This window comes from Chanodichthys erythropterus, chromosome 8 (assembly GCF_024489055.1).
Source record: "Chanodichthys erythropterus isolate Z2021 chromosome 8, ASM2448905v1, whole genome shotgun sequence".
NCBI classification, from domain to species: domain Eukaryota; kingdom Metazoa; phylum Chordata; class Actinopteri; order Cypriniformes; family Xenocyprididae; genus Chanodichthys; species Chanodichthys erythropterus.
This window is the reverse complement of record NC_090228.1, coordinates 11,998,179-12,012,176: the sequence shown is the minus strand read 5'-3', so window position 1 is coordinate 12,012,176 and position 13,998 is coordinate 11,998,179. Positions and strand designations below refer to the sequence as shown.

General features: G+C 35.8%; 1 protein-coding gene across 8 annotated transcripts in view; it reads right to left on the bottom strand.

The window, feature by feature from the left end:
* nrcama (neuronal cell adhesion molecule a) overlaps positions 1-13,998 on the bottom strand; it is a 59,497-nt gene that overhangs the window by 3,166 nt on the left and 42,333 nt on the right. For 5 of the 8 annotated variants that reach the window (XM_067391823.1, XM_067391827.1, XM_067391825.1 and 2 more), the window contains 20 exons: positions 13,150-13,261; positions 12,811-12,995; positions 12,329-12,460; positions 11,647-11,790; positions 11,398-11,509; positions 11,114-11,277; positions 10,823-10,970; positions 9,575-9,699; positions 8,610-8,711; positions 8,321-8,518; positions 8,163-8,233; positions 7,749-7,971; positions 6,943-7,058; positions 6,630-6,834; positions 6,395-6,517; positions 6,121-6,297; positions 2,643-2,765; positions 1,764-1,919; positions 1,146-1,277; positions 840-918 (listed from right to left, as the gene is read on the bottom strand). In XM_067391823.1, coding sequence (XP_067247924.1) covers positions 840-918; positions 1,146-1,277; positions 1,764-1,919; positions 2,643-2,765; positions 6,121-6,297; positions 6,395-6,517; positions 6,630-6,834; positions 6,943-7,058; positions 7,749-7,971; positions 8,163-8,233; positions 8,321-8,518; positions 8,610-8,711; positions 9,575-9,699; positions 10,823-10,970; positions 11,114-11,277; positions 11,398-11,509; positions 11,647-11,790; positions 12,329-12,460; positions 12,811-12,995; positions 13,150-13,261 — 2,827 coding nt within the window. Of the gene's footprint in view, positions 1-538; positions 718-839; positions 919-1,145; positions 1,278-1,763; positions 1,920-2,642; positions 2,766-6,120; positions 6,298-6,394; positions 6,518-6,629; positions 6,835-6,942; positions 7,059-7,748; positions 7,972-8,162; positions 8,234-8,320; positions 8,519-8,609; positions 8,712-9,574; positions 9,700-10,822; positions 10,971-11,113; positions 11,278-11,397; positions 11,510-11,646; positions 11,791-12,328; positions 12,461-12,810; positions 12,996-13,149; positions 13,262-13,998 lie in introns of those variants that run through there. The other 3 variants (XM_067391830.1, XM_067391831.1, XM_067391829.1) reach the window with 2 other exon arrangements.

Here is a 13,998-nt window from a genome sequence, read left to right as displayed (position 1 = left end):
TACAATAAAGACAAACGTATGCAGTGACATTATACACAACAAATGATGGACTTTATGAACAGGACATGGAATGTTAATACATGACAAAACAAACATCAGCCATGGCTTCAATTGCAATTCTGATTTGGCACATTCAGAATATGAAATTGAATTTTAATGATTTAAATATTTAAGGGTCCATTATATGTTTAATTATGTAATATAATTATTTAATTAATATGTATTAACATTTAATAAATAATATTTATAATAATTAGAATAAAGATTTTCTCAAATAATTTGTCCTGAATTAACTACTATACCAATTCATCAGTCAGTTTTCAATCATATCTACTGCATTGCAGCAGCAATAATAATGACAACATGACCAGACATGTTACTAGAAATTCACACAAATACAAAAGAATAAATTAAAAATAATAATAAATATCATCCATGACAATAAATATTAATGATGACACAAAACATAATCACAGCCATAAATCCAGCATTAACGTAAATCAGGAAAGCAATTGATTTGACACATTTAAAATGTGTTAAATTAATTAAAAAGTAAAAAAATGAAGAATTTAAATAAAATGTTTAAAATAATTGTATACAGTCATATAGTACACTTGGTTAATGATTATAAGCTCCTGCTTTCCTCAAGCTGTTTGTGGAGGGGCCACAGATGTTTACATTCATCTCAGAGGAATGAAAAAATTACGGTCTGAATCCCTGAGCAAGAGAAGTAAGTTTGCTTTCAATGAGTTGTGAAACCACAACAAAATCACAATTGATTGTGTCTGTAGTGGTATAAATAATTGTAGATTAAGTCCTTCATGTAGGGTTCTCCTCACCTGTACTCCCCAAATGTCCCATCATCCTCTTTCATGGGCTGGATCTCTGGGTCTTGATGAGCATCTTCTTTTTCTTTTACTATGTGATTGGAAAAATCAACAAGTTGCATGGCATTAAAATTCAGATTTTTGTAGTTCACATGGTCAAAGCCATAGAATCTTAAATATTTTTTATTTCATGTTGCATATTTTTGAAAGTGGTCTCAGAAAATCTGTTGCATTGTTTTAGATTCAGCATTTGTACTACATTGATGTGCTTAAATACCCGTTTCTAACATCTCAGATCAATTTTGTAAATTCACTTACCTGGATATTTGCCTCCTTTGTTCCTCTTTATGAAGCAAACAATGAGGAGCACCAGGATCAGTAAAGCAATGGCACACATCAGCCCGATAAACCAGCCCTGCGTGGCAATGTCAACCTGCTTGTTGGTCATGGCTGCACATGCACAAACAAAAGAGACAGGTAGCAGATACAAAATGAACAAATTCTCACTTTCCTTTTATTTGAAAGGTTAATTTATCATGCAAATGTCACCAAAAAACAAAACAAAACAACACAACACAAAATAGTGGCATCAACAATAAAACATCTAAATCACGGCAACAAAATCAGAAGTCTCATTTGTATGACGCTAACAAAAAATGACCACCATGGATTTGAGGAAGTGTGTTTAAAATCCTCTGAAGACCTATGCAGGATGTCAAAAAAAAAAAAAGGAAAGAAAGAAGGAAGGAAGAAAAGATGGGCAATTCTGGCATGCATTTACATTTCCATAAACCTGTCTGGACTCGAAGCATGCGTAATTTCTTTATATTCCAAACCAAAACAACAGTTGATGTCTGGAACTGAGACTGGGCGGGGCTTCACGGATGAGTGACAGGTGAGGTGGATTCTGCCAGTCTACAGATATGCTCTCCTCACCTGGAACTGTAATCAACAGCTCCTCTGTACTGTGGACCGTTGCGTCTGAGTGGTCTTTGGCTACCACCCGAACCCTATAAGACATCCCAGGCTTTAGTCCTCTAAGTTGATATGTCCGAGTGCCATTTACAAACTCTGTTTTCCAGGGTTCTTTACCTGGAGAGAAGGACCGACGGCAGGGAAGAGATTATGGCAATTACCAAGCAAAAATGTAAAAAAAAAAAAAAAAAAAAAAAGTTTAAAATTTAATTAATTCAATGTTACAATATAATTTGCCCTTTAAAGGGATAGTTCACCCAAAAATGAAAAATCTGTCATTTACTCACCCTCAAGTTCTTCCAAGCCTGTATGAATTTATTTCTTCTCACTCTAAAAAAATGCTGGGTTGTTTCAACCCAATTTTGGGTCAAATATGGACAAACCCAACTGTTGGGTTAAAAATTAATTTCGAGATTTAACCCAATGGTTGGGTTTGTCCATATTTGACCCAAAATTAGGTTGAAACAACCCAGCATTTTTTAGAGTGAGAAGAAATAAATTCATACAGGTTTGGAAGAACTTGAGGCTGAATAAATGATTACAGAATTTTTGGGTGAACTATCCCCTAAGTCGCTTGTAATTATTAACAAGACAAAAAAAAAGTTTTTAAATTTAGTTATATGTATTAATATTGTTTTAAAGCATAATACTTTATAAGACTTCATAAGACTTTTAAGTACTCAAAATTGTATCGAAACAATATTTTTATACTGATATTAGACAATAAATTCCAGAAAATAACGATCTTTGTACTTTGAACTATGATTTATTTCATTTAACTAAGGCTATTTCATATAGAAATGCACTGCAGTAGTGAAATTTTAAGGAGGAAAGTCTTACTGTTATCAACAACATATTCCACATAAACATTCCTATCCGGCCAAGAGTATTCCCAGCTTATCACAGCATGGTCCTCCTCCACCGAGGAGTTCACACTCCCAAACATCCGACCAGCAGGTGGTGCTGATCAAACAAGGAAAAGTAGAAACGATGTAAGAATTTAGAGATTACGAAGAAGTTGCCACAAAAATCCTGTATTTTGAATGTCTTGCAGCCCCAAAAAAAGTATTTGGACTTAGTTCAGAAGGTAGTTCTGATAAAATCTCTAGCATAATTTACTTATACACCACTAGTTTTGATATTTGATATCTAGTACAATGAAATTCACATTATAAGTGTCTTTTTGGGGCCACTAGAGATACATATGTTTTTAATTACTCGCACCATCGTTCAAAAGTTTGGGGATGGTGACATTATTTCATTTTTGAAAAAAGTCACCAACAAGTTATGCTCACCAAGCATGCATTTATTTGATCAAAAATACAGTAAAACATTAATGTTGTGAAATATTATTAAAGGTGCCCTAGAATCAAAAATTGAATTTACCTTGAGTTCAGTACATGAAAAAGACATAAATTGAGTTTCAAACTCTATTGCTTCCTCCTTCTTATGTAAATCTCATTTGTTTAAAAGACCTCCGGAAAACAGGCGAATCTCAACATAACACCGACTGTTACATAACAGTCAGGATCATTAATATGTACGACCCAATATTTGTATATGCCAGCCCATGTTCAAGGCATTACACAAGGGCAGCCAGTATTAATGTCTGGATGTGCACAGCTGAATCATCAGACTAGGTAAGCAAGCAAGAACAACAGCGAAAAATGGCAGATGGAGCAATAATAACTGACATGATCCATGATAACATGATATTTTTAGTGATATTTGTGTATTGTTTTTCTAAATGTTTCATTAGCATGTTGCTAATGTACTGTTAAATGTGGTTAAAGTTACCATCGTTTATTACTGTATTCACGGAGACAAGACTGTCGTTATTTTCATTTTTAAACACTTGCAGTCTGTATAATTCATAAACACAACTTCATTCTTTATAAATCTCTCCAACAGTGTAGCATTAGCCATTAACCACGGAGCATAGCCTCAAACTCATACGGAATCAAACGTAAACATCAAAATAAATACTATACTCACATGATCCGAAGCATGCATGCAGCATGCATGACGAACATCTTGTAAAGATCCATTTGAGGGTTATATTAGCTGTGTGCACTTTGTAAATGCACTGTATTATGGGCGAGAGCTTGGGGTGCAGGGAGCACGCGATTTAAAGGGGCCGTGCGCTGAATTGGTGCATAGTTAATGATGCCCCAAAATAGGCAGTTAAAAAAATTTATAAAAAAAAATCTATGGGGTATTTTGAGCTGAAACTTCACAGACACATTCAGGAGACAACTTAGACTTATACTACATTTTGTAAAAACTGGTTCTAGGGCACCTTTAAAATAAATTTTCTATTTTAATGTTTTAAAACATGTCACTTTTGATTAATATATGTCCTTAGAAAAAGGCACAGACCCCAAACTTTTGAATCTACACTAGTTAAAGGGATAATTGTCATCACTCACTTTTTTTTTTATTATAGACCATGAGTAAAACTCAATGCGACACCTTGTGAGGTATTAAACAGTAGTGTCTACATTTTCCTGTTCAACACAGTATCACACAAGCATAACAATCGAGGAACAAGAGAAAGGGTGACGGGACAGGAGTGTTTGTACCCTTGTGAAACGGGGGCTGCAAAGATTGAGTGACAGGGGGGGTTGGTGGTGGTGAAGGGGGGGCTGAGCCTGGAAGAATACAGAGAATAGTGAAACACACAACATGAAACACAAAACATTAGAGAGAGAGAAAACAAGGCAGCGAAAGAGAGAAATGCAGATCAGAGTTAACAGCATGCAGGAACGTGCAGTTTACTGGTGCAATGAAAGCTAGTTACTGTGTGCTTCAAAGAGACCCTGGGATCAAGGCAGTGAGATTTGGGTTTGTCTCATCATATGTTCGAACATCACTCTATACAAAAAACAAAACAAAAAAACCATCTAAAGTCCTTGTCTACACTAGTTAAAGGGACAGTTCACCCCAAAATGAAACCTCTGGCATTTTTACTCACCATAAAATGATTTTATATTATGAAAATTATCACAGGTCTTTTCTCACAATAACCACAGTTGTTATCCTTCCAAGAACAATAAAAGTAGACCATATGACTTGAACAAAAGCCTTTTGAAGTGACACAATACTGTAGCTTTGCTGTGACGAATGGACCAAAATTTAAATCAGTACTCACTGATAATCCTTCATTACAATGAGTAGTTAACTCTCGATGAGTCGATGAGATGATTCAGTTCAATTTATGAATCATTTCAATTCACGAACAAATCATTTAGCCCAATTTGTGAACATCATCATTGAAAGGAATTGACTCAGAAGAATGATTCATTCACTGATCCGGTTCTTGATTTGAATTCAGTGATTGATTCAGTCACAACAGTTAACTGGAGTGAATAATTTCAATTTGGTCTGATCTATACACAAATGTATCATATGGCTTTGAAAGTCTTAAAAATAGTGACCATACTGGCGTATAATACAGGCGTTCAGGTATTAAAGCTACAGCATTTATTATTAAGGTGAACTATTCCTTTAAACAACAGATGTTCTAGCTAAACCCTAATGAAAGCAGTGGGATGGAATTTGCATTTCTTGGTAACATGATTCTCCATGACATATGGAGCAGGCCGGGTCAGGTGTAATAAAGCTTTTTGGCCTGAGAAAGTTCATGCATATGTATCTATCTCCGTTCAGCGCTAAAGTGGCTTTCTAGTCTCATAGCTGATGCTCGACCAGCATGCATTCTCATCAGCCTGATACTGGTGTTACCTTTACCCGCCTCTACTGCGGGATGCCGAATTAACGCTTCAGAGAAAAGAGAGAGACAGAGACAAAAGAAGACAAAGGTAGAGTGGATGTAAGTAGTGGCCACCTGACAACCAATAATTTAAAAATAGAATGTTTCCAAAAGTGTAAATCATGAAATAGGATGCTGTTGGAAGGTACATTTGAATTCAATTAAAACAAACACAAAAACAAAGGAGTTTTAATCATGGAACTCAACAGGCCAGAGCACCATAACACATAGTGTCCATTTAGAAGATCTAAAGCGTCTATTAGTTTCAAAGAGAGAATAAACAAAATGTAAAAAAAAAAGAAGAAGAAAAGAACAAATATATGTATGTAGCACTGAATGTATAACAGTATAGTCATATAACATTGAATGGCATCAAGATCAATCATCTTCAGGAAACTGAGAATAGGATTCCTCAGTTGAAAAACAAACTTTTGTATAAGTTTTATTCTGCTTGCAATTAATGCATAGCCACCAATGAGATCTGGACCCTTGCATCAAATCCTGAAAATATTATAATGTAAAATCAGTCACAAAGCTAGTCCTCACCTTCATCCATGATTGTGACGGCCTCTTCTGTGACGGCGGGGCCAGAGCCCTTGACAGTCATGGCATTCAGATAGAATTTGTAGCGCGTGCTGTACTTGAGGTTATCCAGAGTGATGCTGGTCTCGTTTGCAGGTAGAGTCACCTCTTTGATTGGCCCAAGTTCATCGGTTGTATTAACTACAACAAAAACAGAAGGGTGAAAAGTATAAGGAATCTGTATCTTTTCCTAAATCAGCAACAGATTCCCATTCAACATGCTGTAATTTAGACCTACAAGACTGGTATTTGAGCAAGTATCCTGTCAAGTGGCCATTATCTTCCAGAGGTGGTGCCCACTCCAAAATCAGTGAGTCCAGGTTCAGATTTCGGACTTTTAAATGTGTAGGAGGCCCGGGAACTAAAAAAAACAAAAAAACAATTTATATAATTTAAACTAATACAATAATATTCCACACTTTGACAAATGAGTACATATAGTAAATGAGTACATAAAGTACACAGTACTGTACCTCCCTCTGGTGTTTCAAATTGCTTATCTGAGCTGGTGGGTCCGTCTCCTTTCCCATTGAAAGCTCTAATGTTGAGGGCGTACTGGCTGTAGGGATGAAGGCCGGGCAGACGAACCTCTGTCTCGTTCCCACTGAAGATGAGCGCCTGTGGCTTCTCAGGCTCAGAGTCTTGCTTATGTAAGCTTCTCATCTTCCAGTAACTCACCTACAAAATGTAAGACACCTCAGAGACTGTTTGCAACATATTTAGGTAGATGACTGTAACGGGAATTGGATATTTGATGTAAATGCATTTTCAGTGTTCAGCAAGTACCTTATATCCCTTCAGTCGACCCTGGACTGTTGAAAGAGGAACAGCATCCCAGCGAACTTCAGCAACTGTCCCGTTCTGAACTGAAACTTCTATGTTCTCTGGGGCCACAGTTGGTACTGAGATGATAAAGACATACACAAAAATATTGAGTGATTATTTTAAAATTATAACTAACATTGGGAATGGATTATTTTCTTCTCAGTTTCTTAACATTTTCCAGACTCTGTCCACTATCTTGGAAGTAAACTCTTAGTGAGTAAACTCTTTAATAATATAATATAATAAATTATTATATTATATTATATTATATTTATTATATTATATTATATTATATTATATTATATTATATTATATTATATTATATTATATTATATTATATTATATTATATTATATTATATTATATTATACTATATTATATTATAATAATTTATATAACACAATATATATTTTAATATAAATATAATAAGCTATATAAACTAACACACAAACACACACACACACACATACACATTTATATATATTAAAATAATATTACATGTTTATATTTAATGAAATCAATATTTCCGTGGAAAAATCTAATATAATATAATATAATATAATATAATATAATATAATATAATATAATATAATATAATATAATATAATATAATATAATATAATATAATATAATATAATATAATATACATTTTATAAATAGAAATATGTATGTTATACAAAATATGTTATATGTATGTTATACAAAATAATACATTATTAAAATAATATGAATAGAAATAAATTTGAGTACTTTCTGCAGCTCACTCACAGTCCTCTCCTGAATATCCCAGCACCACCTCTGGTCTGGGGCCAGGTCCATAGTCATTGACCGCCTGCACGGTGACTTCATAGAGTTCAAAAGTGGGTGTTCCTGTCACCATGTATTGGGAGACATTGGCCAGAGTGAGTGACGTCCAGCGGTCCGCATCTTTCATTCTCCAGCTAACCTTGTATTGTAGGCCTGGACCGTTCGACTCCAGCCCAGTCAGCTCCTGCTCACCAGACATTAAAAAGAAAACCAGTTTTACTGTCTGTCTATTTGCTTTGAAATTATATCATCTATTCAACTATATTTTTAATTCTATACAAATACTTTTAGGAGCCATTATAAAACTATGAACTACATTAAAATAAATAAATAAATGAGTAGATACTGTATTAAATCAAATCAAAAGAGTTTTACCCTCCAAGTTATTGTCATACTGTCAGGGGACGTTCCTATGACTTCAACGTCTGATGGATTCATGTCAGGCTCTGTGAGAATCATAATCATAGACTTTGAGCCATAAAAAATATAAGGAAGATTTTAGAGCATTCTACATTCTTGCTAGGGTCACTCACGTGCAGGGTTGGTTCGGTACTGTCTGGATGGCGCACTGGGTTCACTGGGACCCACGTCATTAAGTGCCAGAACCCTGAAGGAGTAATACACATACGGGGAAAGATCCAGTTGGGATGTGATGCTGGTTCCTGAGACGCTGGTCATATTGTGCCATACTCCAGGCTCGTGGAGTGAATCTTCATATTGGATCAGGAACACTAAGGTAACCAGGGACAAATGGATCAGAAGCGGTTGTTCTAATATGTGGATTTGACACAAGGCATCAAACAAAGATCAGATTTAACTCACAATTAATAGGACTATTGTTTTCATCGCCAGGGATCCATGTAAGCCGAACACTGCGTTCTCGCTGGTCCGTCAGCTCCAGGTCTGTGGGCGGGTCCGGTTTCTCTGTTAAACCAGATATTATGAGACACAAAACTCGATCCAGCTTAAGTGCACCAGACAACATGCAACACAAGCCAAAAAAAAAGACCACCAACTTAAAAAATGCCACAGTCTGAAATCTCACATTCTGTTAAAGGCATGATTTTAAAAAGTTTACAAGGTAAAGCCAACCTGATCTCATGAGAACACAAAACTATTATACATTTTGGCGAATTCGTATGAATTTGTAAGATTTGAGTCATATGAAATGTACTATTTTTAGAAAAAAAAAATCTAAGCATGAAGGTTCATCCCTAAACCAAACCCTCTGTGGGACATTAGATTGTACGAATTTATACAAATTCACCACTAATTCGTGAAAATGTAAAATAATCACAAATTGCCACGAAAGTATGTTGGTAAAGCTGAAACCATGCAGGCCTTTATTTTAAGTTTAGTGAGCTGCCTCATTTGTAAACAAAATTAAACTAAAAACCAAAATTGCCTTTAACAGTTTATTAATGGGCAAAATCCACAAAACACATTCATAAGCAAATATTAGGAAGGTGAAGAAGGATAAACAAACAAACAAAAACAAACAAACAAACAAACAAACAAACAAACAAAAAAATACAAATGTGTCAAATGGGTTTGGGACCTGTTTGGGAACTGAAAGAAGTGAGCTTTACCCAGTACTATAGGTGGTGTTGGTGTGGCCTCTGACAAGGAAAGCAGGTTTGAGGAAGTAAAAAGTTATTTATACAAAAAGTACAATTTCAACTCTTCAACAGCACCCATATAATCTGTATAAACAAGATGAAGCCATGTCTAGGAAGCCATATTGTATATTTTACAGTTTTTGAGAGAGATGTATAAACTGAGCGTACCGACAACTCTGAGGGTGGCGCTGGCTGAATCGTGGTCCAGGGTGGTGTTTCTGATGCAGGTGTATGTGCCCTCATCATCCTCCGTCACGTCACGTATAGTCAAATTATCAGGGCCCACCTCAAATCTACACACATACACACCTGTTAGTCACAAACTAGCAGCTACAGGCCACTTTCAAAGCATTTAAACACACCTTTCAGAACATTTAATGTTTTCACTTTTCTCAAACTTTTTTTTTTTTTTTTTGACATGAAATACCATTTTAGCATGAAAGCAATTCAGAATCTAAATGTTTTTTAATTTTTGTATATTTTATGAAAGGTAATATAAATTTAATAACAGTCTAGGATTGTTTTAGTAAGGCTCAAATACATATATAATAACATGTTTTAAATTATAAAAAAAAAAAACACTCCTTACAACAGAGGTATGCAGAAGAGCATCTCTGAGAGCACAACACATCGAACCTTGAAGCAGAAACTGAATCTACAATTCGCACAGGCTCACCAAAACTGGACAATAGAAGACTGGAAAAATGTTGCCTGGTCTAATCAGTCTCAAATTCTGCTGCGACATTCAGATGGCAGGGTCAGAATTTGGCGTTAACAACATGAAAGCATGGATCCATCCTGCTTTGTATCAACAGTTCAGGCTGCTGGTTGTGATGTAATGGTGTGAGAGATATTTTCTTGGCACATTTTGGGCCACTTAGTACCAATTGAGCATTGTTTAAATGCCACAGCCTGCCTGGGTATTATTGCTGACCATGTCCATCTCTTTATGACCACAGTGTTCCCATCTTCTGATGGCTACTTCTAGCAGGATAACGTGCCATGTCACAAAGCTCAAATCATTTCAAACTGGTTTCTTGAACATGACAATGAGTTCACTACATTTAAATGGCCTCCACAGTCACCAGATCTCAATCCAATAGAGCACTTTTTGGATGTGGTGGAATGGGAGTTTTGTATCATGGATGTGCAGGCGACAAATCCGCAGCAACTGTGTGATGCTATCATGTCAATATGGACCAAAATCTAAAGGCAAAAGCGGGTCCAACCTGGTACTAGCAAGGTGTACCAAATAAAGTGAGTGTATACTGTCAATGCTATAGAAATTTAAGTGGCAAAAAAACACTTAAAATATAAAACATAAATTTCCCTTGCTCTTATCATGTGCAGCGCCTGTGGTGCTGATCCCTGCTTTAGATGGTGCTTATATTTGAACAACAAATGCAGCACTCATACCGAGGATCATCAGGAAGCTCTCCGTTGTCTTTGAGCCATATCATAGAGGGGAAGAGAGTGGGGTCATGTTTGACCTTACACTCAAACACAGCCATGCTGTTTCTGTGGACCACATTATACCCAGGCTGTGTGAGGATCCGTGTAGGCTCTGTGGAAAGAGAGAAAATGAAACAAATCTTCCTCTTTTCCCCAACATTTCCCATCTTACTACTTCCTTTATTCCTTCATTCATTCAACATATTACAAATACACTGATTTAAGCTGGACAAATTCAATTTAGCTTTCACTCACCTTTCACTTCCAGGTAAACGTGATTCTCTTTGTTGCCAAGATTGTTTGAGGCCATGCAGGTGTATTTGCCACTGTTTAGTGACTGAGCCACACTGATCTCTAAGGTACCGTTTTTATGAATGATGTACGAGTCGCCATCCAGTATGCTCTGACTGTCTTTAAACCTGCGGATCACAGACACATAATCAGCATGCAGCATTAACCTACAACAAACACTTTTCTGGAATGAAGAATGAAAATTAATGCTACATCAAAGAACCAAAAAAAAATAAAATAATAATTACCATGTGATCTTTGGGAGGGGCGAGCCAAATGAAGCACAGTCTAATAGAGCCCTACGGTTAGTGATGACTAGGTACACATGATTTGGAGGAGTCAGCACCCTTGGAGGTTCGGCTAAAACATAATATAATATATTTACAGAACAGTTGAAAAATATAGAATAGAATAGAATAGAATAGAATAGAATAGAATAGAATAGAATAGAATAGAATAGAATAGAATAGAATAGAATAGAAATACATATTACTAACCCAGGACACTGACAAAGGCATTGGCCAGCAGGTAACCGTACTCATTGGAGGCGTTGCACTGGTAAACAGCACTTGAGCCTGTCTGAACATCACTGAGAATGATAACTCCATCTTCGATTTTCCGACTGGGGTCCTTATGTGAGTCTACGAAGAAATCACATAATAATTTATAATCATATTTACACTATAATCAAGCCATTGTTTTTGAAAAAGCTATGCTAAAAGCTATTAACACAATGTGTTGAACTACATCTGAAAGGATTATTACCTTTTTTCTATATATTAGATTATATAAGTCATAATTTAAATCAGAGCAATATTTTCCATTGGCACAAAAACAATAGAATGAATTAGTGCAAAAGCATCAAACTTTAACATGTAATATAATACAAATGAAAAAAAGAAATTAAAAATGTATGTAAACGATAGTGATGGAAAGCAGCATTTAACAAAATATTATGCTACAAAAAGAAACCCGGTTCAGTGAATCATTTTATTGAATCAGTTCATTTACATGTACTGTACAAACAAACTGATAAACTGTAAATCAGAACTTCCTACATATAAATATAAAATTTGTTACGTGTTGAAAATAGTAGCTAGATACTGGAAGAGCTACACTATTATTATTATTTAATTTTATTTTTTTTTTTACAAAAGCTTATGTGAGGGGGTGACATACTTTCAATGGGAATTCCGTTGACAGACCATGTGACTTTGGGTGTAGGGTTGCCACCCACCCGGCAGGTGAGCATTCCGGTTTCTTTCGGGGCCAGGATGAGGTTCTGAGGGGCACTGATCCAAAAAGGAGCCGCTGTGGAGATGGAGAAAGTTCAAAATCAAATTGACAAAATTTGAAATTTAAAAATTTGAGTATAAAATGTAAAAATGTGAATTTAAAATGTGAAAATTTGAATTTAGAATGTTATTGTCCTGTTCCACAGATTAGAATTATTCCATCATATATCACAAAAGAAATAGTAACAAATATTTTAGGATATTTGGCAAACCAGGGGCTATTTTCTGAACGACAAGAAACACAAAGGGTCTTTCAAATCAGCTCAAGTCCATGAATGGTTCAGGATGGTGTCCCGGGGTCACTGAATGATGTGACTAAACAGGATTTTTAAGATGTGACAGATGAAAAGACATCCTGCAACAGACCTCTGACTGCTACAGTGATGGTGTGATGGTTGTTCCCCAACCGATTCTTGGCTAAACAGCGATAATCTCCCCCATCCTCTTCTGTCACCTCTGTTATCTTCAGAGTTTTCTGGAAATTGTGAAATGAGAAACGGCCACTTGGCAGCTCCCCGACCACCTTAGTCCAGGAAATATCTGGCGTTGGACTGAAAACACACACAAAAAAGTTTTGAACTGTTAGTCACATTTATGCAAAACCTTTGATACTATCTGACCTCGATCAGAAGAACAAATGGACATTGAAGCAAAACATTAGCTACTCTCTCAAGACTCATGATTTATCCACTTCCTGCTACTTACAGGCCATCGGCGATGCATTCCAGCTCCAGCGTGTCTCCTTTCAGGACCATGGTGGTACTGTGCGTTCCTGTTGGGTGCATGAAAGTGGGCGCTCTCTCCCCAGATGGACTGTCTACAACAGGGATTGGTCACAATCAGAAAGACAAGTTTTGCAACCAGCCAGTTATTACCCAGGACTTGTGTGAGGGGGAAAACACTCTATTTTGGTATGTAAAACCACACATGAACAAGGCAGATAAAACTAGAAGTAAACAAATAGCATATTGCTGATAAAATGTGACGCTTAAAATGAAGTTTGAAAATATATTTATGAAAAGTTCTCTGACTTAATCGCCCTGCTATCTTTGATCAAGTGAACCTCATATTGAATGACAAGAATTTAATCCTTCCATTTCTTCTTTTGGATGGACAGGGCCTTTAAAAGAGAATGGAAGGATCCAAATGAAAAATATAATAGAAATGAACAATGTTTTCAAGAGATATCTTACAGTACCTTATATAGTGTTGTATAAAATGTAAAATGCAAAACTAATACATTTCTTTATTTCAAAACAAAGAAAGGGGAAGGTTTAGTAAACAAAAGACCAGTAGAAGATAGTGCAGCCTAAATGTTAATTAGACAATTAAAAACAAAGAAAAAGGACTGATTACCATTCATACACAGTAATCTTGGAAATGTTTGTTGCCATAAACAATGCAAAATGTATTGTTTCAAATCATTCCCATGATAGTCAACTCCTGTAGTGTTGGCTTCAGTCCTTTTGTCAGTTTTCATTAAAAAAAAAAAGATGCAATGAAATGAATATTAATGCCAAGTGCAGCAAGGTGTGAGACCTTCATAAAGATGAA